This window comes from Triticum aestivum, chromosome 1B, assembly GCF_018294505.1.
Source record: "Triticum aestivum cultivar Chinese Spring chromosome 1B, IWGSC CS RefSeq v2.1, whole genome shotgun sequence".
NCBI classification, from domain to species: Eukaryota; Viridiplantae; Streptophyta; class Magnoliopsida; order Poales; family Poaceae; genus Triticum; species Triticum aestivum.
Window position 1 is genome coordinate 431,930,639 of NC_057795.1, and position 26,054 is coordinate 431,956,692.

General features: G+C 45.7%; 1 protein-coding gene across 1 annotated transcript; it reads left to right on the forward strand.

Annotated features, from left to right (window-relative positions):
- The first annotated feature begins 21,965 nt into the window (after positions 1 to 21,965).
- LOC123129102 (nuclear pore complex protein NUP50B) lies at positions 21,966 to 25,624 on the forward strand. The gene is made up of 2 exons (XM_044549256.1): positions 21,966 to 22,263; positions 24,112 to 25,624. Exon 2 carries the CDS (start codon positions 24,127 to 24,129, stop codon positions 25,399 to 25,401), a length of 1,275 nt encoding a protein of 424 aa, XP_044405191.1. The 5' UTR covers positions 21,966 to 22,263; positions 24,112 to 24,126; the 3' UTR covers positions 25,402 to 25,624.
- The last annotated feature ends 430 nt before the right edge of the window (positions 25,625 to 26,054 follow it).

Sequence of the window (26,054 nt, forward strand, 5' to 3'; positions counted from 1 at the left end):
TAAATGATCCATTTCGCCTTAGTTAGCTCATAAACAATCCATTTCAACTAAGTTAGCTCATAAATGATCCATTTCACCTAAGTTAGCTCATAAATGACATATACTTCTTCTTCTAGTCACCTTTTTCTAACTTTCTTATTTGCCATTTTGCAGATTTCATTCACTTCACGGAAGTTGGCTTGCTACAATGGAGTGCTTGTTTTCTCTTTCATTCTCTTCTAGTATTCTTCTAGCTTGCTATGATGGCACTTGCTATCTTGATGAAACTTTGCATTGTAATATGTATGGATGGAACAATGTGTATGTGCAACTTGCTATGTATGAATGGATGGAACTATATATGTATGTACGATGAAACTTATGTGCTGGATATGTCATATGTTTGCTGTTAAATAGCCCTATGAAATATATATATATATATATGTCATATATATTTGCTATGAAAATTGTTGGATTTAAAAAAATAGAAAAAAGAGGCAATGCAGGATCTTTGTCGTCAGCCGCTGATGGCAAATGCCCCTTTGCCGTCCGCCGTGGATGGCAAAGAAGCCACGCGGCGGCCACTTGTGCTCCCTGGGAGCTAACCCATTTGGTTAGTTTGCCTATAGTGGCAGACGGCAAAGCCTTTGCCTACAGTGGCAGTCGACAAAGGATCACCACATTTGCCTATAGTGGCGGACGGCAAAGTCTTGGTGGGCAGTGATGTCCAGCTGACGTCATTCGGTCGATGGCAAAGGCCTGATGCTTTTTGCCGTCAGCGGCGGACGGCAAAGACTGCCGTTAGCCACCTAATGGACTAACATCGAATTTATTGCCGTCGGCTTTCTTTGCCGTCAGCCGTTGATGGCAAAGGCCCCTTTGCTGTTCGCTTCAAAAAGCAGACGGCAAAGAAGCTCTTTACCTATCCTATCTTTGCCGGAGCCTTTTGCCGTCCGCCATCCGTGCCTTTGCCGTCTTCCTTGGCGGACGGCAAAGTAGCTGATTCCTGTAGTGCTAGTACATCAGGTCCAATGAAAATCTTTTGTGACAATACTGGAGCAATTGCCTTGGCGAAGGAATCCAGACTTCACAAGAGAACCAAACACATCAAGAGACACTTCAATTCCATCCGCGATCAAGTCAAGGAGGGAGACATAGAGATTTGCAAGATACATATGGATCTGAATGTTGCAGACCCATTGACTAAGCCTCTCTCACGAGGAAAACATGATCAACACCAAGACTCCATGGGTGTTAGAATCATTACTATGTAATCTAGATTATTGACTCTAGTGCAAGTGGGAGACTGAAGGAAATATGCCCTAGAGGCAATAATAAAGTTGTTATTTATATTTCCTTATATCATGATAAATGTTTATTATTCATGCTAGAATTGTATTAACCGGAAAACTAGTACATGTGTGAATACATAGACAAACAGATGTCCCTAGTATGCCTCTACTTGACTAGCTTGTTAATCAAAGATGGTTAAGTTTCCTAGCCATGGACATGTGTTTTCATTTGATGAACGGGATCACATCATTAGGGAATGATGTGATGGACATGTTGGGGAACGTAGTAATTTCAAAAAAATTCCTACGCACACGCAAGATCATGGTGATGATATAGCAACGAGAGGGGAGAGTGTTCGTCCACGTACCCTCGTAGACCGTAAGCGGAAGCGTTAGCACAATGCGGTTGATGTAGTCGTACATCTTCACGATCCGACCGATCCAAGCACCGAACGTACGGGGCCTCCGAGTTCAGCACACGTTCAGCTCGATGACGATCTCCGGCCTCTGATCCAGCCGAGCTCCGGAGATGAGTTCCGTCAGCACGACGGCGTGGTGACGATGATGATGTTCTACCGGCGCAGGGCTTCGCCTAAACTCCGCGACGATATGACCGAGGTGGAATATGGTGGAGGGGGGCACCGCACACGGCTAAGGAACGATCCGTAGATCAACTTGTGTGTCTATGGGGTGCCCCCCGCCCCCGTATATAAAGGAGCCAGGGGGGAGGAGGCCGCCAGCCAAGGAGGGCGCGCCAAGGGGGGAGTCCTACTCCCACCGGGAGTAGGACTCCCTCTTTCCAAGTAGGAGTAGGAGAAGGGGGGAAAGAGGAGGAAGAGGAGAAGGAAAGGGGGGGCGCCGCCCCCCTTCCCTTGTCCTATTCGGACTAGGAAGGGGAGGGGCGCGCGGCCCCCTCCTGCCTCCTTCCCTTTTCTCCCTCGAGGCCCATGTAGGCCCAATAACCCCCAGGGGGGTTCCGGTAACCTCCCGGTACTCCGGTAAAATGCCGATTTCACCCGGAACCATTCCGATGTCCAAACATAGGATTCCAATATATCAATCTTTATGTCTCGACCATTTCGAGACTCCTCGTCATGTCCGTGATCACATCCGGGACTCCGAACAAACTTCAGTACATCAAAACTTATAAACTCATAATAGAACTGTCATCGAAACGTTAAGCGTGCGGACCCTACGGGTTCGAGAACTATGTAGACATGACCTAGAACCATTCTCGGTCAATAACCAATAGCGGGACCTGGATGCCCATATTGGTTCCTACATATTCTACGAAGATCTTTATCGGTCAAACCGCATAACAACATACGTTATTCCCTTTGTCATTGATATGTTACTTGCCCGAGATTCGATCGTCGGTATCCAATACCTAGTTCAATCTCGTTACCGGCAAATCTCTTTACTCGTTACGTAATACATCATTCCGTAACTAACTCATTAGCTACATTGCTTGCAAGGCTTATAGTGATGTGCATTACCGAGAGGGCCCAGAGATACCTCTCCGACAATCGAAGTGACAAAACCTAATCTCGAAATACGCCAACTCAACATGTACCTTCGGAGACACCTGTAGTACTCCTTTATAATCACCCAGTTACGTTGTGACGTTTGGTAGTACCCAAAGTGTTCCTCCGGTAAACGGGAGTTGCATAATTCTCATAGTTACAGGAACATGTATAAGTCATGAAGAAAGCAATAGCAGTATACTAAACGATCAAGTGCTAGGCTAACGGGATGGGTCATGTCAATCACATCATTCTTCTAATGATGTGATCCCACTAATCAAATGACAACACATGCCTATGGTTAGGAAACATAACCATCTTTGATTAATGAGCTAGTCAAGTAGAGGCATACTAGTGACTATAGTTTTGTCTATGTATTCACACATGTATCATGTTTCCGGTTAATACAATTCTAGCATGAATAATAAACATTTATCATGATATGAGGAAATAAATAATAACTTTATTATTGCCTCTAGGGCATATTTCCTTCAGTCTCCCACTTGCACTAGAGTCAATAATCTAGATTACATAGTAATGATTCTAACACCCATGGAGTCTTGGTGCTGGTCATGTTTTGCTCGTGAGAGAGGCTTAGTCAACGGGTCTGCAACATTCAGATCCGTATGTATCTTGCAAATCTCTATGTCTCCCACTTGGACTTGGTCCCGAATGGAATTGAAGCGTCTCTTGATGTGCTTGGTCCTCTTGTGAAATCTGGATTCCTTTGCCAAGGCAATTGCACCAGTATTGTCACAGAAGATCTTCATTGGTCCCGATGCACTAGGTATGACACCTAGATCGGAAATGAACTCCTTCATCCAGACTCCTTCATTTGCTGCTTCAGAAGCAGCTATGTACTCCGCTTCACATGTAGATCCCGCCACGACGCTTTTTTTAGAACTGCACCAACTTATAGCTCCACCGTTTAATATAAACACGTATCCGGTTTGCGATTTAGAATCGTCCGGATCAGTGTCAAAGCTTGCATCGACGTAACCATTTATGACTAGCTCTTTGTCACCTCCATATACGAGAAACATATCCTTAGTCCTTTTCAGGTATTTTAGGATGCTCTTGACCGCTGTCCAGTGATCCACTCCTGGATTACTTTGGTACCTTCCTGCCAAGCTTATTGCTAAGCATACGTCAGGTCTGGTACACAGCATTGTTGGGGAACGTTGCAGAAAATTAAAAATTTTCTACGGTTTCACCAAGATCCATCTATGAGTTCATCTAAGCAACGAGTCAAGGGAGAGAGTTTGCATCTACATACCACTTGTAGATCGCGTGCGGAAGCTTGCAAGGTGATGATGTAGTCGTACTCGACGTGATTCGAATCACCGATGACCAAGCGCTGAACGGACAGCACCTCCGCGTTCAACACACGTACGGGATGGGAGACGTCTCCTCCTTCTTGATCCAGCAAGGGGAAGGAGAGGTTGAGGAAGACAGCTTCACCGGCAGCACGACGGCGTGGTGATGGTGGAGAAGCAGTACTCCGACAGGGCTTCGCCAAGCACACGGAGGAGGAGAGGTGTTGGGGAGGGGAGGGCTGCGCCTTGGAGGGTGGTGCGGCTGCCCTCCCCTCACCCTCTATTTATAGGGGGAAGGGAGAAGGGGGCCGGACCCTCTAGAACCCATCTAGAGGGGGGCGGCGGCCAAGGGGAGAGGGGGAGAGGGTGGCTTGCCCCCCAAGCCAAGGGGGCGCCCCCTCTAGGGTTCCCCCCTCAACCCTAGGCGCAAGGGCCCAAGGGAGGGGGTGCGCCCAGCCCACCAGGGGCTGGCTCCCTGCCCCACACAGCCCATGTGGTCCCCCCGGGAGGGGTGGCCCCTCCCGGTGGACCCCCGGAACCCTTCCGGTGGCCCCGGTACAATACCGGTATGACCCCGAAACTTCCCGGTGTCCGTTTGACAGCTTCCCATATATAAATCTTTACCTCCGGACCCTTCCGGAGCTCCTCGTGACGTCCGGGATCCCATCCGGGACTCCGAACAACATTCGGTAGTCACATACTAGTCTTCCTAATAACCCTAGCGTCACCGAACCTTAAGTGTGTAGACCCTACGGGTTCGGGAGACATGCAGACATGACCGAGACGCTCTCAGGTCAATAACCAACAGCGGGATCTGGATACCCATGATGGCTCCCACATGCTCCTCGATGTTGTCATCGGATGAACCACGATGTCGAGGATTCGATCAAACCCTGTATACAATTCCCTTTGTCAATCGGTACGTTACTTGCCCGAGACTCGATCGTCGGTATCCCAATACCTTGTTCAGTCTCGTTACCGGCAAGTCACTTTACTCGTACCGTAATGCATGATCCCGTGTCCAACACCTTGGTCACATTGAGCTCATTATGATGATGCATTACCGAGTGGGCCCAGAGATACCTCTCCGTCATACGGAGTGACAAATCCCAGTCTCGATCCGTGTCAACCCAACAGATACTTTCGGAGATACCTGTAATGCACCTTTATAGTCACCCAGTTACGTTGTGACGTTTGATACACCCAAGGCACTCTTACGGTATCCGGGAGTTACACGATCTCATGGTCGAAGGAAGAGATACTTGACATTGGCAAAGCTCTAGCAAAACGAACTACACGATCTTTTATGCTATGCTTAGGATTGGGTCTTGTCCATCACATCATTCTCCTAATGATGTGATCCCGTTATCAACGACATCCAATGTCCATAGTCAGGAAACCATGACTATCTGTTGATCACAACGAGCTAGTCAACTAGAGGCTCACCAGGGACATATTGTAGTCTAAGTATTCACACGTGTATTACGATTTCCGGATAATACAGTTATAGCATGAATAAAAGACATTTATCATGAACATTGAAATATAATAATACTTTTATTATTGCCTCTAGGGCATATTTCCAACAGTCTCCCACTTGCACTAGAGTCACCAATCTAGTTACATTGTGATGAATCGAACACCCATAGAGTTCTGGTGTTGATCATGTTTTGCACGCGAGAGAGGTTTAGTCAGCGGATCTGCGACATTCAGATCCGTGTGCACTTTGCAAATCTCTATGTCTCCATCTTGAACATTTTCACGGATGGAGTTGAAACGACGCTTGATGTGCCTGGTCTTCTTGTGAAACCTGGGCTCCTTGGCGAGGGCAATAGCTCCAGTGTTGTCACAGAAGAGTTTGATCGGCCCCGACGCATTGGGTATGACTCCTAGGTCGGTGATGAACTCCTTCACCCAAATCGCTTCATGCGCTGCCTCCGAGGCTGCCATGTACTCCGCTTCACACGTAGATCCCGCCACGACGCTCTGCTTGCAGCTGCACCAGCTTACTGCTCCACCAGTCAACATATACACGTATCCGGTTTGTGACTTAGAGTCATCCAGATCTGAGTCGAAGCTAGCGTCGACGTAACCCTTTACGACGAGCTCTTCGTCTCCTCCATAAACGAGAAACATGTCCTTCATCCTTTTCAGGTACTTCAGGATATTCTTGACCGCTGTCCAATGTTCCTTGCCGGGATTACTTTGGTATCTTGCTACCAAACTTACGGCAAGGTTTACATTGGGTCTGGTACACAGCATGGCATACATAATAGATCCTATGGCTGAAGCATAGGGGATGACACTCATCTCTTCTTTATCTTTTGCCGTGGTCGGTGATTGAGCCGAGCTCAGTCTCACACCTTGTAACATAGGCAAGAACCCCTTCTTGGACTGATCCATTTTGAACCTCTTCAAAATCTTATCAAGGTATGTGCTTTGTGAAAGACCTATGAGGCGTCTCGATCTATCTCTATAGATCTTGATGCCTAATATATAAGCAGCTTCTCCAAGGTCCTTCATTGAAAAACACTTATTCAAGTAGGCCTTAATGCTGTCCAGAAATTCTATATTATTTCCCATCAAGAGTATGTCATCTACATATAATATGAGAAATGCTACAGAGCTCCCACTCACTTTCTTGTAAACGCAGGCTTCTCCATAAGTCTGCATAAACCCAAACGCTTTGATCATCTCATCAAAGCGAATATTCCAACTCCGAGATGCTTGCACCAGCCCATAAATGGATCGCTGGAGCTTGCATACTTTGTTAGCGTTCTTAGGATCGACAAAACCTTCCGGCTGCATCATATACAGTTCTTCCTTAAGATGCCCGTTAAGGAATGCTGTTTTGGCGTCCATCTGCCATATCTCATAATCGTAGTATGCGGCAATTGCTAACATGATTTGGACGGACTTTAGCTTCGCTACGGGAGAGAATGTCTCGTCGTAGTCAATCCCTTGAACTTGTCGATAACCCTTAGCGACAAGTCGAGCTTTATAGATGGTGACATTACCATCCGCGTCTGTCTTCTTCTTAAAGATCCATTTGTTTTCTATCGCTCGCCGATCATCGGGCAAGTCTGTCAAAGTCCATACTTTGTTTTCATACATGGATTCTATCTCGGATTTCATGGCTTCAAGCCATTTGTTGGAATCTGGGCCCGCCATCGCTTCTTCATAGTTCGAAGGTTCACCGTTGTCTAACAACATGATTTCCAGGACGGGGTTGCCGTACCACTCTGGTGCGGAACGTGTCCTTGTGAACCTACGAAGTTCAGTAGCAACTTGATCCGAAGTACCTTGATCATCATCATTGGTTTCCTCTTCAGTTGGTGTGGGCATCATAAGAACATTTTCCTGAGCTGCACCACTTTCCCGTTCGAGAGGTAGTACTTCATCGAGCTCTACTTTCCTCCCACTTACTTCTTTCAAGAGAAACTCTTTTTCCAGAAAGCATCTGTTCTTGGCAACAAAGATCTTGCCTTCGGATCTTAGGTAGAAGGTATACCCGACAGTTTCCTTAGGGTATTCTATGAATACGCATTTTTCTGACTTGGGTTCGAGCTTTTCAGGTTGAAGTTTCTTGACATAAGCATCGCATCCCCAAACTTTTAGAAACGACAGCTTAGGTTTCTTTCCAAACCATAATTCATACGGTGTCGTCTCAACGGATTTAGACGGTGCCCTATTTAAAGTGAATGTAGCTGTCTCTAGAGCGTATCCCCAAAATGATAGCGGTAAATCGGTAAGAGACATCATAGACCGCACCATATCCAATAGAGTGCGATTACGACGTTCGGACACACTGTTTCGCTGAGGTGTTCCAGGCGGCGTGAGTTGTGAAACGATTCCACATTTCCTTAAGTGTGTACCAAATTCGTGACTTAAGTATTCTCCTCCACAATCTGATCGTAAGAATTTTATCTTTCGGTCACGTTGATTCTCTACCTCATTCTGAAATTCCTTGAACTTTTCAAAGGTCTCAGACTTGTGTTTCATTAATTAGACATACCCATATCTACTCAAGTCATCAGTGAGAGTGAGAACATAACGATATCCTCCGCGAGCCTCAATGCTCATTGGACCGCACACATCGGTATGTATGATTTCCAATAAGTTGGTTGCTCGCTCCATTGTTCCGGAGAACGGAGTCTTGGTCATCTTGCCCATGAGGCATGGTTCGCACGTGTCAAATGATTCATAATCAAGAAACTCTAAAAGTCCATCGGCATGGAGCTTCTTCATGCGCTTGACACCAATGTGACCAAGGCGGCAGTGCCACAAGTATGTGGGACTATCGTTATCAACTTTACATCTTTTGGCATCTACACTATGAACATGTGTAATATTACGCTCGAGATTCATTAAGAATAAACCATTGACCATCGGAGCATGACCATAAAACATATCTCTCATATAAATCGAACAACCATTATTCTCAGACTTAAATGAGTAGCCATCTCGTATTAAACGAGATCCAGATACAATGTTCATGCTCAAACTTGACACTAAATAACAATTATTAAGGTTCAAAACTAATCCCGTAGGTAAATGTAGAGGCAGCGTGCCGACGGCGATCACATCGACTCTGGAACCATTCCCGACGCGCATCGTCACCTCGTCCTTCGCCAGTCTCCGTTTATTCCGCAGCTCCTGCTGTGAGTTACAAATATGAGCAACGGCACCGGTATCAAATACCCAGGAGTTACTACGAGTACTGGTAAGGTACACATCAATCACATGTATATCAAATATACCTTTGGTGTTGCCGGCCTTCTTATCTGCTAAGTATTTGGGGCAGTTCCGCTTCCAGTGACCCTTCCCCTTGCAATAAAAACACTCAGTCTCAGGCTTGGGTCCATTCTTTGACTTCTTCCCGGTAACTGGCTTACCAGGCGCGGCAACCTCCTTGCCGTCCTTCTTGAAGTTCTTCTTATCCTTGCCCTTCTTGAACTTAGTGGTCTTATTGACCATCAACACTTGATGTTCTTTCTTGATTTCAGCCTCTGCTGACTTCAGCATCGAGAACACTTCAGGAATGGTCTTTTCCATCCCCTGCATGTTGTAGTTCATCACAAAGCTCTTGTAGCTTGGTGGGAGAGACTGGAGGATTCTGTCAATGACCGCCTCATCTGGGAGGTTTATGTTCAGCTGGGTCATACGGTTGTGCAACCCAGACATCTTCAGGATGTGCTCACTGACAGAACTGTTTTCCTCCATCTTAGAACTGTAGAACTTGTCAGAGACATCATATCTCTCGACCTGGGCATGAGCTTGGAAAACTAGTTTCAGCTCTTCGAACATCTCATATGCTCCGTGATGCTCAAAACGCTTTTGGAGCCCCGGTTCTAAGCTGTAAAGCATGCCGCACTGAACGAGGGAGTAATCATCAGCGCGAGTTTGCCAAGCATTCATAATGTCTTGGTTCTCTGGGATGGGAGCGTCACCTAGCGGTCCTTCTAGGACATATTGTTTCCTGGCAGCTATGAGGATGATCCTCAGGTTCCGGACCCAGTCCGTATAGTTGCTGCCATCATCTTTCAACTTGGTTTTCTCTAGGAACGCGTTGAAGTTCATGTTGACATATTTGCAAAGGTTTTAGACTAAGTTCATGATAATAAAGTTCTAATCAAATTATGAACTCCCACTTAGATTAGACATCCCTCTAGTCATCTAAGTGTTACACGATCCGAGTCGAGTAGCCCGTGTCCGATCATCACGTGAGATGGACTAGTCATCGTCGGTGAACATCTTCATGTTGATCGTATCTTCCATACGACTCGTGTTCGACCTTTCGGTCTCCGTGTTCCGAGGCCATGTCTGCACATGCTAGGCTCGTCAAGTTAACCCTAAGTGTTTTCGCTGTGTAAAACTGTCTTACACCCGTTGTATGTGAACGTAAGAATCCATCACACCCGATCATCACGTGGTGCTTAGAAGCGACGAACTGTAGCAACGGTGCACAGTTAGGGGAGAACACTTCTTGAAATTTTTTAAGGGATCATCTTATTTACTACCATCGTCCTAAGTAAACAAGATGCATAAACATAATAAACATCACATGCAATTATATAGTTGTGACATGATATGGCCAATATCATAAAGCTCCATTGATCTCCATCTTCGGGGCTCCATGATCATCTTGTCACCGGCTTGACACCATGATCTCCATCATCATGATCTCCATCATCGTGTCTTCATGAAGTTGTCACGCCAACGACTACTTCTACTTCTATGACTAACGTTTAGCAATAAAGTAAAGTAGTTTACATGGCGTTATTCAATGACACGCAGGTCATACAAAAAATAAAGACAACTCCTATGGCTCCTGCCGGTTGTCATACTCATCGACATGCAAGTCATGAATCCTATTACAAAGAACATGATCTCATACATCACAATTCATCATTCATCACAACTTTTGGCCATATCACATCACATGATCAATCGCTGCAAAAACAAGTTAGACGTCCTCTAATTGTTGTTGCATCTTTTACGTGGCTGCAATTGGGTTCTAGCAAGAACGTTTTCTTACCTACGAATAACCACAACGTGATTTTGTCAACTTCTATTTACCCTTCATAAGGGCCCTTTTCATCGAATCCGCTCCAACTAAAGTGGGAGAGACAGACACCCGCCAGCCACCTTATGCAACTAGTGCATGTCAGTCGGTGGAACCGGTCTCACGTAAGCGTACGTGTAAGGTTGGTCCGGGCCGCTTCATCCCACAATACCGTTGAGCAAGAAAAGACTAGTAGAGGCAAGTAAGTTGACAAGATCCACGCCCACAACAAATTGTGTTCTACTCGTGCATTAGAGAACTACACATAGACCTAGCTCATGATGCCACTGTTGGGGAACGTTGCAGAAAATTAAAAATTTTCTACGGTTTCACCAAGATCCATCTATGAGTTCATCTAAGCAACGAGTCAAGGGAGAGAGTTTGCATCTACATACCACTTGTAGATCGCGTGCGGAAGCTTGCAAGGTGATGATGTAGTCGTACTCGACGTGATTCGAATCACCGATGACCAAGCGCTGAACGGACAGCACCTCCGCGTTCAACACACGTACGGGACGGGAGACGTCTCCTCCTTCTTGATCCAGCAAGGGGAAGGAGAGGTTGAGGAAGACAGCTCCACCGGCAGCACGACGGCGTGGTGATGGTGGAGAAGCAGTACTCCGACAGGGCTTCGCCAAGCACACGGAGGAGGAGAGGTGTTGGGGAGGGGAGGGCTGCGCCTTGGAGGGTGGTGCGGCTGCCCTCCCCTCACCCCTCTATTTATAGGGGGAAGGGAGAAGGGAGCCGGCCCCTCTAGAACCCATCTAGAGGGGGGCGGCGGCCAAGGGGAGAGGGGGAGAGGGTGGCTTGCCCCCCAAGCCAAGGGGGCGCCCCCTCTAGGGTTCCCCCCTCAACCCTAGGCGCAAGGGCCCAAGGGAGGGGGTGCGCCCAGCCCACCAGGGGCTGGCTCCCTGCCCCACGCAGCCCATGTGGTCCCCCCGGGAGGGGTGGCCCCTCCCGGTGGACCCCCGGAACCCTTCCGGTGGCCCCGGTACAATACCGGTATGACCCCGAAACTTCCCGGTGTCCGTTTGATAGCTTCCCATATATAAATCTTTACCTCCGGACCCTTCCGGAGCTCCTCGTGACGTCCGGGATCCCATCCGGGACTCCGAACAACATTCGGTAGTCACATACTAGTCTTCCTAATAACCCTAGCGTCACCGAACCTTAAGTGTGTAGACCCTACGGGTTCGGGAGACATGCAGACATGACCGAGACGCTCTCAGGTCAATAACCAACAGCGGGATCTGGATACCCATGATGGCTCCCACATGCTCCTCGATGTTGTCATCGGATGAACCATGATGTCGAGGATTCGATCAAACCCTGTATACAATTCCCTTTGTCAATCGGTACGTTACTTGCCCGAGACTCGATCGTCGGTATCCCAATACCTTGTTCAGTCTCGTTACCGGCAAGTCACTTTACTCGTACCGTAATGCATGATCCCGTGTCCAACACCTTGGTCACATTGAGCTCATTATGATGATGCATTACCGAGTGGGCCCAGAGATACCTCTCCGTCATACGGAGTGACAAATCCCAGTCTCGATCCATGTCAACCCAACAGATAATTTCGGAGATACCTGTAATGCACCTTTATAGTCACCCAGTTACGTTGTGACGTTTGATACACCCAAGGCACTCTTACGGTATCCGGGAGTTACACGATCTCATGGTCGAAGGAAGAGATACTTGACATTGGCAAAGCTCTAGCAAAACGAACTACACGATCTTTTATGCTATGCTTAGGATTGGGTCTTGTCCATCACATCATTCTCCTAATGATGTGATCCCGTTATCAACGACATCCAATGTCCATAGTCAGGAAACCATGACTATCTGTTGATCACAACGAGCTAGTCAACTAGAGGCTCACCAGGGACATATTGTAGTCTAAGTATTCACACGTGTATTACGATTTCCGGATAATACAGTTATAGCATGAATAAAAGACATTTATCATGAACATTGAAATATAATAATACTTTTATTATTGCCTCTAGGGCATATTTCCAACAAGCATTGCATACATGATAGAGCCTATGGCTGAAGCATAGGGAACATCTTTCATTTTCTCTCTATCTTCTGCTATGGTCGGGCATTGAGTTTGACTCAACTTCACACCTTGTAGCACAGGCAAGAATCCTTTCTTTGCCTGATCCATTTTGAACTTTTTCAAAATTTTGTCAAGGTATGTGCTTTGTGAAAGTCCTATTAAGCGTCTTGATCTATCTCTATAGATCTTGATGCCCAATATGTAAGCAGCTTCATCGAGGTCTTTCATTGAAAAACTTTTATTCAAGTATCCCTTTATGCTATCCAGAAATTCTATATCATTTCCAATTAATAATAGGTCATCTACATATAAAACTAGAAATGCTACAGAGCTCCCACTCACTTTCTTGTAAATACAGGCTTCTCCAAAAGTCTGTATAAAACCATATGCTTTGATCACACTATCAAAACGTTTATTCCAACTCCGAGATGCTTGCACCAGTCCATAAAAGGATCGCTGGAGCTTGCATACTTTGTGAGCACCTTTTGGATCAACAAAACCTTCGGCTGCAACTCTTCTTCTAGAAATCCATTCAAGAATGTAGTTTTGACATCCATTTGCCAAATTTCATAATCATGAAATGCAGCAATAGCTAACATGATTCGGACAGACTTAAGCATCGCTACGGGTGAGAAAGTCTCATCGTAGTCAACCCCTTGAACTTGTCGAAAACCTTTCGCAACAAGTCGAGCTTTATAGACAGTTACATTACCATCAGCGTCAGTCTTCTTCTTAAAGATCCATTTATTCTCAATGGCTTGCCGATCATCGGGCAAGTCAACCAAAGTCCATACTTTGTTTTCATACATGGATCCCATCTCAGATCTCATGGCCTCTAGCCATTTTGCGGAATCTGGGCTCATCATCGCTTCCTCATAGTTCGTAGGTTCATCATGGTCAAGTAACATGACTTCCAGAATAGGATTACCGTACCACTCTGGTGCGGATCTTACTCTGGTAGACCTATGAGGTTCAGTAGAAACTTGATCTGAAGTTTCATGATCAATATCATTAGCTTCCTCACTGATTGGTGTAGTTGTCACAGGAACCGGTTCTTGTGATGAACTACTTTCCAATAAGGGAGTAGATACAGTTATCTCATCAAGTTCTACTTTCCTCCCACTCACTTCTTTCGAGAGAAACTCCTTCTCTAGAAAGGATCCGATTTTAGCAACGAAAATTTTGCCCTCGGATCTATGATATAAGGTGTACCCAATAGTCTCCTTTGGGTATCCTATGAAGACACATTTCTCCGATTTGGGTTCGAGCTTATCTGGTTGAAGTTTCTTCACATAAGCATCGTAGCCCCAAACTTTAAGAAACGACAACTTTGGTTTCTTGCCAAACCACAGTTCATAAGGCGTCGTTTCAACGGATTTTGATGGTGCCCTATTTAACGTGAATGCGGCCGTCTCTAAAGCATAACCCCAAAACGATAGCGGTAAATCGGTAAGAGACATCATAGATCGCACCATATCAAGTAAAGTACGATTACGACATTCGGACACACCATTTCGTTGTGGTGTTCCAGGTGGCGTGAGTTGCGAGACTATCCCACATTGTTTCAAGTGTAGACCAAACTCGTAACTCAAATATTCTCCTCCACGATCAGATCGTAGAAACTTTATTTTCTTGTTACGATGATTTTCCACTTCACTCTGAAATTCTTTGAACTTTTCAAATGTTTCAGACTTGTGTTTCATTAAGTAGATATACCCATATCTGCTCAAATCATCTGTGAAGGTGAGAAAATAACGATATCCGCCACGAGCCTCAACATTCATCGGACCACATACATCTGTATGTATGATTTCCAACAAATCTGTTGCTCTCTCCATAGTTCCGGAGAACGGCGTTTTAGTCATCTTGCCCATAAGGCATGGTTCGCAAGTACCAAGTGATTCATAATCAAGTGATTCCAAAAGCTCATCAGTATGGAGTTTCTTCATGCGCTTTACACAGATATGACCTAAACGGCAGTGCCACAAATAAGTTGCACTATCGTTATCAACTCTGCATCTTTTGGTCTCAACACTATGAATATGTGTATCACTACTATCGAGATTCAATAAAAATAGACCATTCTTCAAGGGTGCATGACCATAAAAGATATTACTCATATAAATAGAACAACCATTATTCTCTGATTTAAATGAATAACCGTCTCGCATCAAACAAGATCCAGATATAATGTTCATGCTCAACGCTGGCACCAAATAACAATTATTTAGGTCTAATACTAATCCCGATGGTAGATGTAGAGGTAGCGTGCCGACCGCGATCACATCGACTTTGGAACCATTTCCCACGCGCATCGTCACCTCGTCCTTAGCTAATCTTCGCTTAATCCGTAGTCCCTGTTTCGAGTTGCAAATATTAGCAACAGAACCAGTATCAAATACCCAGGTGCTACTGCGAGCATTAGTAAGGTACACATCAATAACATGTATATCACATATACCTTTGTTCACTTTGCCATCCTTCTTATCCGCCAAATACTTGGGGCAGTTCCGCTTCCAGTGTCCAGTCTGCTTGCAGTAGAAGCACTCAGTTTCAGGCTTAGGTCCAGACTTGGGTTTCTTCTCTTGAGCAGCAACTTGCTTGCCGTTCTTTTTGAAGTTTCCCTTCTTCTTCCCTTTGCCCTTCTTCTTGAAACTGGTGGTTTTGTTAACCATCAACACTTGATGCTCCTTCTTGATTTCTACCTCCGCAGCTTTCAGCATTGCGAAGAGCTCGGGAATAGTCTTGTTCATCCCTTGCATATTATAGTTCATCACGAAGCTCTTGTAGCTTGGTGGCAGTGATTGGAGAATTCTGTCAATGACACTATCATCAGGAAGATTAACTCCCAGTTGAATCAAGTGATTATTATACCCAGACATTTTGAGTATGTGTTCATTGACAGAACTATTCTCCTCCATCTTGCGGCTATAGAACTTATTGGAGACTTCATATCTCTCAATCCGGGCATTTGCTTGAAATATTAACTTCAACTCCTGGAACATCTCATATGCTCCATGACGTTCAAAACGTCGTTGAAGACCCGGTTCTAAGCCGTAAAGCATGGCACACTGAACTATCGAGTAGTCATCAGCTTTGCTCTGCCAGACGTTCTTAACGTCGTCAGTTGCATCAGCAGTAGGCCTGGCACCCAGCGGTGCTTCCAGGATGTAACTTTTCTGTGCAGCAATGAGGATAATCCTCAGGTTACGGACCCAGTCCATGTAATTGCTACCATCATCTTTCAACTTTGCTTTCTCAAGGAACGCATTAAAATTCAACGGAACAACAGCACGAGCCATCTATCTACAAACAAACATAGACAAGCAAAATACTATCAGGTACTAAGTTCATGATAAATTTAAGTTCAATTAATCATATTACTTAAGAACTCCCACTTAGACAGACATCTCTCTAGTCATCTAAGTGATCACATGATCCAAATCAACTAAACCATGTCCGATCTTCACGTGAGATGGAGTAGTTTCAATGGTGAACATCGCTATGTTGATCATATCTACTATATGATTCATGCTCGACCTTTCGGTCTCCGTGTTCCAAGGCCATATCTGTATATGCTAGGCTCGTCAAGTATAACCTGAGTATTCCACGTGTGCAACTGTTTTGCACCCGTTGTATTTGAACGTAGAGCCTATCACACCCGATCATCACGTGGTGTCTCAGCACGAAGAACTTTCGCAACGGTGCATACTCAAGGAGAACACTTCTTGATAATTAGTGAGAGATCATCTTAAAATGCTACCGTCAATCAAATCAAGATAAGATGCATAAAGGATAAACATCACATGCAATCAATATAAGTGATATGATATGGCCATCATCATCTTGTGCTTGTGATCTCCATCTTCGAAGCACCGTCATGATCACCATCATCATCGGTGCGACACCTTGATCTCCATCGTAGCATCGTTGTCGTTACGCCATCTATTGCTTCTACACCTATCGCTACCGCTTAGTGATAAAGTAAAGCAATTACAGGGCGTTTGCATTTCATACAATAAAGCGACAACCATATGGCTCTTGCCAGTTGCCGATAACTTCGGTTACAAAACATGATCATCTCATACAATAAAATATAGCATCACGTCTTGACCATATCACATCACAACATGCCTTGCAAAAACTAGTTAGACGTCCTCTACTTTGTTGTTGCAAATTTTACGTGGCTGCTACGGGCTTAGCAAGAACCGTTCTTACCTACGCATCAAAAACCACAACGATAGTTCGTCAAGTTGCTGCTGTTTTAACCTTTGCAAGGACCGGTCATAGCCACACTTGATTCAGCTAAAGTGAGAGAGACAGACACCCGCCATCCACCTTTAAGCACGAGTGCTCGTAACGGTGAAACCAGTCTCGCGTAAGCGTACGCGTAATGTCGGTCCGGGCCGCTTCATCTCACAATACCGCCGAACCAAAGTATGACATGCTGGTAAGCAGTATGACTTGTATCGCCCACAACTCACTTGATTTCTACTCGTGCATATAACATCAACGCATAAAACCTGGCTCTGATACCACTGTTCGGGAACGTAGTAATTTCAAAAAATTTCCTACGCACACGCAAGATCATGGTGATGATATAGCAACGATAGGGGAGAGTGTTCGTCCACGTACCCTCGTAGACCGTAAGCGGAAGCGTTAGCACAACACGGTTGATGTAGTTGTACATCTTCACGATCCAACTGATCCAAGCACCGAACGTACGGGGCCTCCGAGTTCAGCACACGTTCAGCTCGATGACGATCTCCGGCCTCCGATCCAGCCGAGCTCCGGAGATGAGTTCCGTCAGCACGACGGTGTGGTGACGATGATGATGTTCTACTGGCGCAGGGCTTCGCCTAAACTCCGCGACGATATGACCGAGGTGGAATATGGCGGAGGGGGGCACCGCACACGGCTAAGGAACGATCCGTAGATCAACTTGTGTGTCTATGGGGTGCCCCCCCGCCCCCGTATATAAAGGAGCCAGGGGGGAGGAGGCCGCCGGCCAAGGAGGGCGCGCCAAGGGGGGAGTCCTACTCCCATCGGGAGTAGGACTCCCTCTTTCCAAGTAGGAGTAGGAGAAGGGGGGAAAGAGGAGGAAGAGGAGAAGGAAAGGGGGGGCGCCGCCCCCCTTCCCTTGTCCTATTCGGACTAGGAAGGGGAGGGGCGCGCGGCCCCCTCCTGCCTCCTTCCCTCTTCTCCCTCGAGGCCCATGTAGGCCCAATAACCCCCCCGGGGGTTCCGGTAACCTCCCGGTACTCCGGTAAAATGCCGATTTCACCCAGAACCATTCCGATGTCCAAACATAGGCTTCCAATATATCAATCTTTATGTCTCGACCATTTCAAGACTCCTCGTCATGTCCGTGATCACATCCGGGACTCTGAACAAACTTCAGTGCATCAAAACTTATAAACTCATAATAAAGTTGTCATCGAAACGTTAAGCGTGCGGACCCTACGGGTTCGAGGACTATGTAGACATGACCTAGAACCATTCTCGGTCAATAACCAATAGCGGGACCTGGATGCCCATATTGGTTCCTACATATTCTACGAAGATCTTTATCGGTCAAACCGCATAACAACATACGTTGTTCCCTTTGTCATCGGTATGTTACTTGCCCGAGATTCGATCGTCGGTATCCAATACCTAGTTCAATCTCGTTACCGGCAAGTCTCTTTACTCGTTACGTAATACATCATTCCGTAACTAACTCATTAGCTACATTGCTTGCAAGGCTTATAGTGATGTGCATTACCGAGAGGGCCCAGAGATACCTCTCCGACAATCGAAGTGACAAAACCTAATCTCGAAATACGCCAACTCAACATGTACCTTCAGAGACACCTGTAGTACTCCTTTATAATCACCCAGTTACGTTGTGACGTTTGGTAGTACCCAAAGTGTTCCTCCGGTAAACGGGAGTTGCATAATTCTCATAGTTACAGGAACATGTATAAGTCATGAAGAAAGCAATAGCAGTATACTAAACGATCAAGTGCTAGGCTAACGGGATGGGTCATGTCAATCACATCATTCTTCTAATGATGTGATCCCACTAATCAAATGACAACACATGTCTATGGTTAGGAAACATAACCATCTTTGATTAAAGAGCTAGTCAAGTAGAGGCATACTAGTGACTATAGTTTTGTCTATGTATTCACACATGTATCATGTTTCCGGTTAATACAATTCTAGCATGAATAATAAACATTTATCATGATATGAGGAAATAAATAATAACTTTATTATTGCCTCTAGGGCATATTTCCTTCAGGACAAGACCCATCCGTTAGCTTAGCATTATGATCATTTAGTTTTATTGCTATTGCTTTCTTCATGACTTATACATGTTCCTCTAACTATGAGATTATGCAACTCCCGAATACCAGAGGAACACCTTGTGTGCTATCAAACGTCACAATCTAACTGGGTGATTATAAAGATGCTCTACAGGCATCTCCGATGGTGTTTGTTGAGTTGGCATAGATCAAGATTAGGATTTGTCACTTCGAGTACCGAAGAGGTATCTCTGGGCCCTCTCGGTAATGCAAATCACTATAAGCCTTGCAAGCAATGTGACTAATGATTTAGTTGTGGGATGATGCATTACGGAACGAGTAAAGATACTTGCCGGTAACGAGATTGAACTAGGTATGAGGATACCGACGATCGAATCTCGGGCAAGTAACATACCGATGACAAAGGGAACAACGTATGTTGTTATGCGGTTTGACCGATAAATATCGTCATGGAATATGTAGGAGCCAATATGAGCATCCAGTTTCCACTATTGGTTATTGACCGGAGATGTTTCTCGATCATGTCTACATAGTTCTCGAAACCGTAGGGTCCGCACGCTTAACGTTCGATGACGATTTGTATTATGAGTCATGTGATTTGGTGACCGAAGTTTGTTCGGAGTCTCGGATGAGATCATGGACATGACGAGGAGTCTCGAAATGGTCGAGAGGTAAATATCCATATATTGTAAGGTTGCATTTGGTCATCGGAATGGTTTCGAGTAGTTCGGGCATTTTTCCGGAGTACCGGAAGGTTACCGGAACCCCCTCGGGGAAGTTAATGGGCCTTAGTGGGCTTTAGTGGAGAGAGGGAAGAAGGGCCATGAGGTGGCGCGCGCCTTCCCCCTGCCCAAACCGAATTGGACAAGGGGTGGGGGCGCGGCCCCGTCCTTCCTTCTCCTTCTCTCCTCCTTCCTTTCCCTCCGGTGGAAGAAAGGAAAAGGGGGGGGGGGGCGAATCCTACTTGGACTAGGAGTCCAAGTAGGACTTCCCCCTGGCGTGCCCAACCTAGCCGACCTCCTCTCTCCCTCCCTCCTTTATATACGTGGCTAGGGGGCACCCCAATAGCACAACAGACAATCTCTTAGCCATGTGCGGTGCCCCTCTCCACAGTTCAACACCTTGGTCATATCGCCCTAGTGCTTAGGTGAAGCCCTGCGCCGGTAACTTCATCATCACCGTCGCCACACCGTCATGCTGATGGAACTCTCCCTCGTCCTCAACTGGATCAAGAGCTCGAGGGACGTCATCGTGCTGAGCGTGTGCTGAACACGGAGGTGCCGTATGTTCAGTACTTGGATCAGTTGGATCGTGAAGACGTTCGACTACATCAACCGCGTTACTAAACACTTCCGCTTTCGGTCTATGAGGGTACATGGAGACACTCTCTCGTCTCGTTGCTATGCATCTCCTAGATAAATCTTGCGTGATCATAGGAATTTTTTTGAAATACTGCGTTCCCCTACATACTTAGTGTGGCTTCCGATATGATGAGGCACCTCAAGAGCGTAACATCATCACCCGTGGCATATTATGATAAATCCATATCTTCCCAGTTCGGTAACTCGATCCTCTACCTCCTCCTATGGCATACCGACCACCCATGATGGCTCTACCTCTTCCTCCTCTTCCACGCGCCCCTCTTCCTCCTCCCAAGTCACCTCTACCCCTTCCTCCTTCTTCCTAACCTCCACTGGTTCAAAACTCCATAAGAGCCAATTGCCCATTCACTTGTACTAGGATCATGAATTCTGTCACCACATTCTTCAACCACATGGCTCATGCACCCATAGAAAATAGCAAAAATCTGGTAACTTTTTATAGTACATTGGGACTTCTTCCTCTCCTTCAATGTGATAGGTATAGACCTCACCAGTTGCTATTAGCATCTACAAACGCCTGAGCTCGTAGGGAACTCATTGGATTAATCTTTCCCTCATTGAAAACCAGAAAATTGCCCCTAAATTTCTCTGCTACCTTCTCAGCAAGTTCTTCTTGCTGGTCAGCCCATCAGGCAATCCATTGACCCTTGCCCAAACCGGAATATTGCCAAGAGCATAGTTTGTAACATTTGTATACCCATCACACTCCATTATCACCAATGGATCTCTTTTGAAAACCCAAGGACCTCCATCCATCACCCGCTTCGAATCCCCCAACAACGAGATTGAACTAAACAAATTCAGGCCCTTGATGTTGAAAGTGACGCCCTAGGCCGAGGACCACACACCTGTATAGCATTAAGTGCAACATGGCTAAATGGTCTCGTGGTATGAATTCAGAGAAGTTCCAACCACCTAACATCCTTGATCACCTCCTCAACCCCCGAAAGAACCAAAACCTCTTCTCCCTCTCCCATGCAATTTTAATCCTTCAAAAACAATCCTCCAGATTTGGATCAGGACCGTAATAGTCCTAATCTATATCATCATCACCCGCCTGGTCTCCTCCGCTACTATTACCCCTTTCTCCATCCCTAACCTCGCCACCTGCGGTGCCGGATCATCAACTTCCCTTCCTTCTCCATCTACCCCCAGACCCCATCACCTCCTACATCTATCTTCTCTCACGTCTAATGCACCTTCTCGCCTCCACGGTCTCCCCCTGACTTGGTTCCTCTATGCAAATGAGTATTCGAACACAAGCTTGATAGACATGTCACCAAGGAAAATCCAATGATCGATGTGGAGTTCGGTGATCGATGCCTTCTCTTTTCTAGTCTTCTCTTCTTTTTTGAGTAACAGTCTTCTCCTTTTCTTTTCCTTTTTTGAGACTCTCTTCTCCTTTTTTAGTACTCCAGATCTTCTCCTTTTTTTTTGAAGGTAATCTTCTCCTTTTTCTTTGAGGGGTACTGAATTATCTTCCTAATATTATCTCGTTGCTCAGCCTTTTCGGCCCATTAAGGCCCATCACGCTGGATTCAATCAACCAGGTAGAAAACACGAAGGGTTTCCGGAGGAGCAAAATCTAGGCGCCGCCGTCGCCACTCGGCTCACGCCTTCGTCGCCCGCTTCTCCTCCCTAGGTTTTCTTCGCGCCGCTCCTCCCCGGCTACGCCTCCGCGCGCGCTCGTCGTCTCCATCCGCCTCCGTCTCCCCGGCCGAGTTCGTCGCCGTCCTCCGTAGCGGCTCGCTCGGTCGTCGTCGCAGCTCCCCTCGCCGGAGGTTCTCCGCCGTCCTCTGATCCGGCCGGCTTCGTTCGTCTCCCCGGCTCAAGGTGCGACAATTATCCTCCCTTGCTTTTCCCCCTTGCTCACGCGCCGAGCGAGGACCACGCGCTCCGTCTCTCGGTCTAGGGTTGAGGCGCGAGCTAGGTTGTTGGATGCGGTAATGGGGCACTCGTTCAGTCGGTTGAGACGGCACTGGGAAGATCTGGAGTAGCTGCATAGATTCCTGGTTTCTCACAGCAAAAACGAGACTGTGGTGCGTATCCTGCGTTATGGATAGTTTTATCCATGTGGATTCATGGGTTCCTACTTCCTCAGAGAAAATTCCCATTTAGTGACCCATCTTGGTGTTTAATTTTCGAGTATTAGCTCTCTGTGTATGTTATGCTTGCTGTAGCATACTCGCTATCGGGTTCATTATGAATTTCCTGTAGGATTTTGATAAGTTAAAGCATGGAGTCTTTGCTCTTTGTGCTTTCTTTTTTCTAGGATTTATGTTAGGGTTAGTATGATAGATTTTTTCTTGCCTAGGGCTTGTTTAGTTTTTGACCTGGCCCCTATTTCCTGTCTACTTTTACAAAGTAAATAATCTTACACCTTTATATTAAGCTATGTTCCTATGTATGTCTAGATCAAAAACTATGTATGTATGCCTAGAAATATTATAATTTGACATACAAACCCAAAACATGCGAGGAACATCAATATTAGTAGAAGACATGAAACAAAAGCTTTTGTAGTGGAATGAAACTCTAATAGCTAGGCATGGCAGTTACGAACTTACGAGGTTACATAGATGTTGATTTAGGATGAATCTATGACACAAGGTATACAAGCTCCAAAGGAACTTGCTGCTATTCATTAAGTAATATCTCATGTAGGTTTACCATAATACATTTTGTGTAAGATATGTTAAATCATTGAGTTTCTGCTTCTGAGGTTAATTTCGTTAACATGGTGTAATGAAGACTGGCTGCTTTGGTCTATATGACTATGGCTGCAAAGTTTTGTTATCTGCGAATAAAACATTCAAACTATGCTATATTGAGCTCCAGCTTTGGTGCTTTCCCTTCTATACCAATACGATCTACGTCACTTTAATGTCCAGTATTATAGTTTTGTTTGTATGTCCATTATTATCCAATACAGAAAACAAAGCTTGGTGTGTTCTATTCACATAAGTTTGCCATTTTACTTAATTTTCGAAATAGTTATGTTTTTAATTTTGCATAACTTATTGCCATGCCAATCAAGTTTGCACTGCACTACTGCAGCTTGGCTGCCATTAGGAATTTTCCTCTACATCAGTATATTTGGGTAAGCTAGATTTTATTTGTTCTCTGATTGAATATTTGTCATTGTTGTTGCATAGAATCAATCTGCTTTAGCTGTTAAATAGTACCTATATGGCTATATCTTTAAGCATAATGTTGTACATGTGACATGTGAGGGACAGCGGGAGTTGTCTGACTGACATGTACTGGGGACGCATGGCTTCTAGCTCTCTAGGAGATGATACCATGCCTTTGGTATGTCAGTACTGTGCCAACACTGTGTCTCAGGAAAAGATTTGTTTCGCATGCTGCGCCAACCCAGAAATTACCATTCGGCATGTTGTTATAGGCAACATAATTTTCCTTCACAAATCTTGTTTAGTCTTTAGTTACAGAGATGCCGGGTGAAGTCGGGGAAGTATTCATGTTTGCTTCCCTTTCCTTTCAACTTTTTAGTTTGCCTTATGGTTTATTCTGTAGTTGGGTTGGTGCAATACAAAAAGAAGGAATCTGCATAATCAAAGTCCTTTAAAACTATGCTAATCTTTGATGTTGCATGGTTACTTCTTCAAACTATTTTTTTATGCTCTCTTCAGTTTGTTGATGTTTTTTATTTTAATGCAGCCAAAACTTGTAAGGATGGCGGACGAGGAACATGCTCAAACTTCTAGGAAGAGGGTTGCAGACAAACAAATCAACAAGGATCATCCTGAGCCTGATGATGACTCATCGGAACAAGAGACAGGAACATTTAAGAAAGCTAGTGAAGAAGTGATGGCAACCCGGAAGATTGTAAAGGTTCGACGTCAGCAGCCATCAGCAGCTCCTTCTTCAAATCCTTTCTCTGCAATTAGATTCACCCCCAGTGATTCCATTGCTCAAGCAAGTATCACAGTCTCAGAGCCTCCACCTTCTGATGTTAGCAATGGCAAGTCCAGTGTCCTAACTGAAGCACCCTCTCAACTTGTTGAGTCAGACGGCAAGGCAGAAGTTACAGTGGATGGAACTGGTGAGGACAAAGTGGTTGTTGAAGAACCCAAGGAAGATAACAGCAAGACATCTGAAATTGAGGGCAAAACAAATGATGGAGATGCTGAAGAGAAGAAAGCAGTGGATGAAGCTGGAGGTGAAGATAAAGTCAGCAAGGATGATGATGAGAAAAATGATGAAGCTGAATCAGGGACCAAGGATGGATCATCTGAGCAGAAGGATGCTGATAACAAAGGGCAGTCATCATCACCGACACCTCTTTTCTCCTTCACCAATCTGTCAAGTGGCCAAAATGCTTTCACAGGACTGGCTGGAACTGGATTTTCAGGCTCATCATTTTCATTTGGCTCGGGCTCTAAAGACAGCTCAAATGCTCCCCTATTTGGGCTAAAGAGTGATGGCTCATCATTCCCTTCTTTCAACATGGGTGCTCCGAACAATGGGAGTTCTGCCCCATCACTCGCCACTGCAGCAGACGCACCGAAGAAATTTGCCATGTCAGAGGGCCCAGTTGAAACTGGCGAAGAGAATGAGAAGGCTGTATTCACTGCTGACTCTGCTATATACGAGTACCTCGACGGCGGCTGGAAGGAAAGAGGAAAGGGTGAACTGAAGCTGAACATCCCGGTATCTGGCGGCGAGAGATCTCGGCTCGTCATGAGGGCGAAGGGCAACTACCGGCTCATTCTGAATGCAAGCCTTTACGACGACATGACGCTGAAGGACATGGACAAGAAGGGCGTGACGTTTGCTTGCATCAACAGCATCGGGGAATCACCGAGTGGGCTCACCACATTTGCTCTGAAGTTCAAGGATACCGGCATCCGGGAAGATTTCAAGGCTGCAGTGGAGACACACAAGGCGAAGAAGGCTTCGGACACGCCAAAGACTCCTGAGGGCTCCCCGAAGGCGTCCGACGTTTGAAACCCCACCCCGGTGTTCCGCGTTTTGATGTGTATGTGTCGGAGCAAGGAGCCGAGGCGTTCCTTGCTCTTCCTGGAGTCTTATAAAGTTAAAACATATCGTACCCATGTCATGTGGTTTCTGGCGTGTCCTGTGGCTGGTCTGGAACGGTGGGTGGTCTGTTGAACTTTAATTAAAGTCATAAATCTTGGTAAACTGGAGAAATGGGACTCGTTTCAGGCTATGCTTCTTCTGCTATGCGATATGTAGTATATTCAGTAATGTATTTTAGTGAGTCATCACCACATCACTGTCTTATGCATGTTCATCGTCGCGTTTGCACATGTTCATCTTTGTGTTTGCACTAATGTAGTGTCAAAAACGTTTTTATATTATGGGACGGAGGGAGTAGAATAGACGGACTATGCCGTTGGATGGCTTGTCTGTATTGTGAAGTCAATCTCTTGGGGAGGTTTTATCATTTAGTGTCCACAACAGTGCCATCTTGCCACTAGTTTTACGTGGACACACTTCAGGTTCTTTTGAACTTGAGTGTTTCTTTATTTTACAAATTTTTGTAAAAAGTGTTTTTTATCCGGTCGAGCATCTGCACACTCTTTATCAAGTGCGGGCTGAGCTTGTTTGAACTTGGGTCTTGATTTATTGCTAGTACG

What these genes read in the sequence shown, in the direction of transcription:
- LOC123129102 (XM_044549256.1), top strand. Translation starts at nt 24,127, where the DNA reads ATGGCGGACGAGGAACATGCTCAAACTTCTAGGAAGAGGGTTGCAGAC.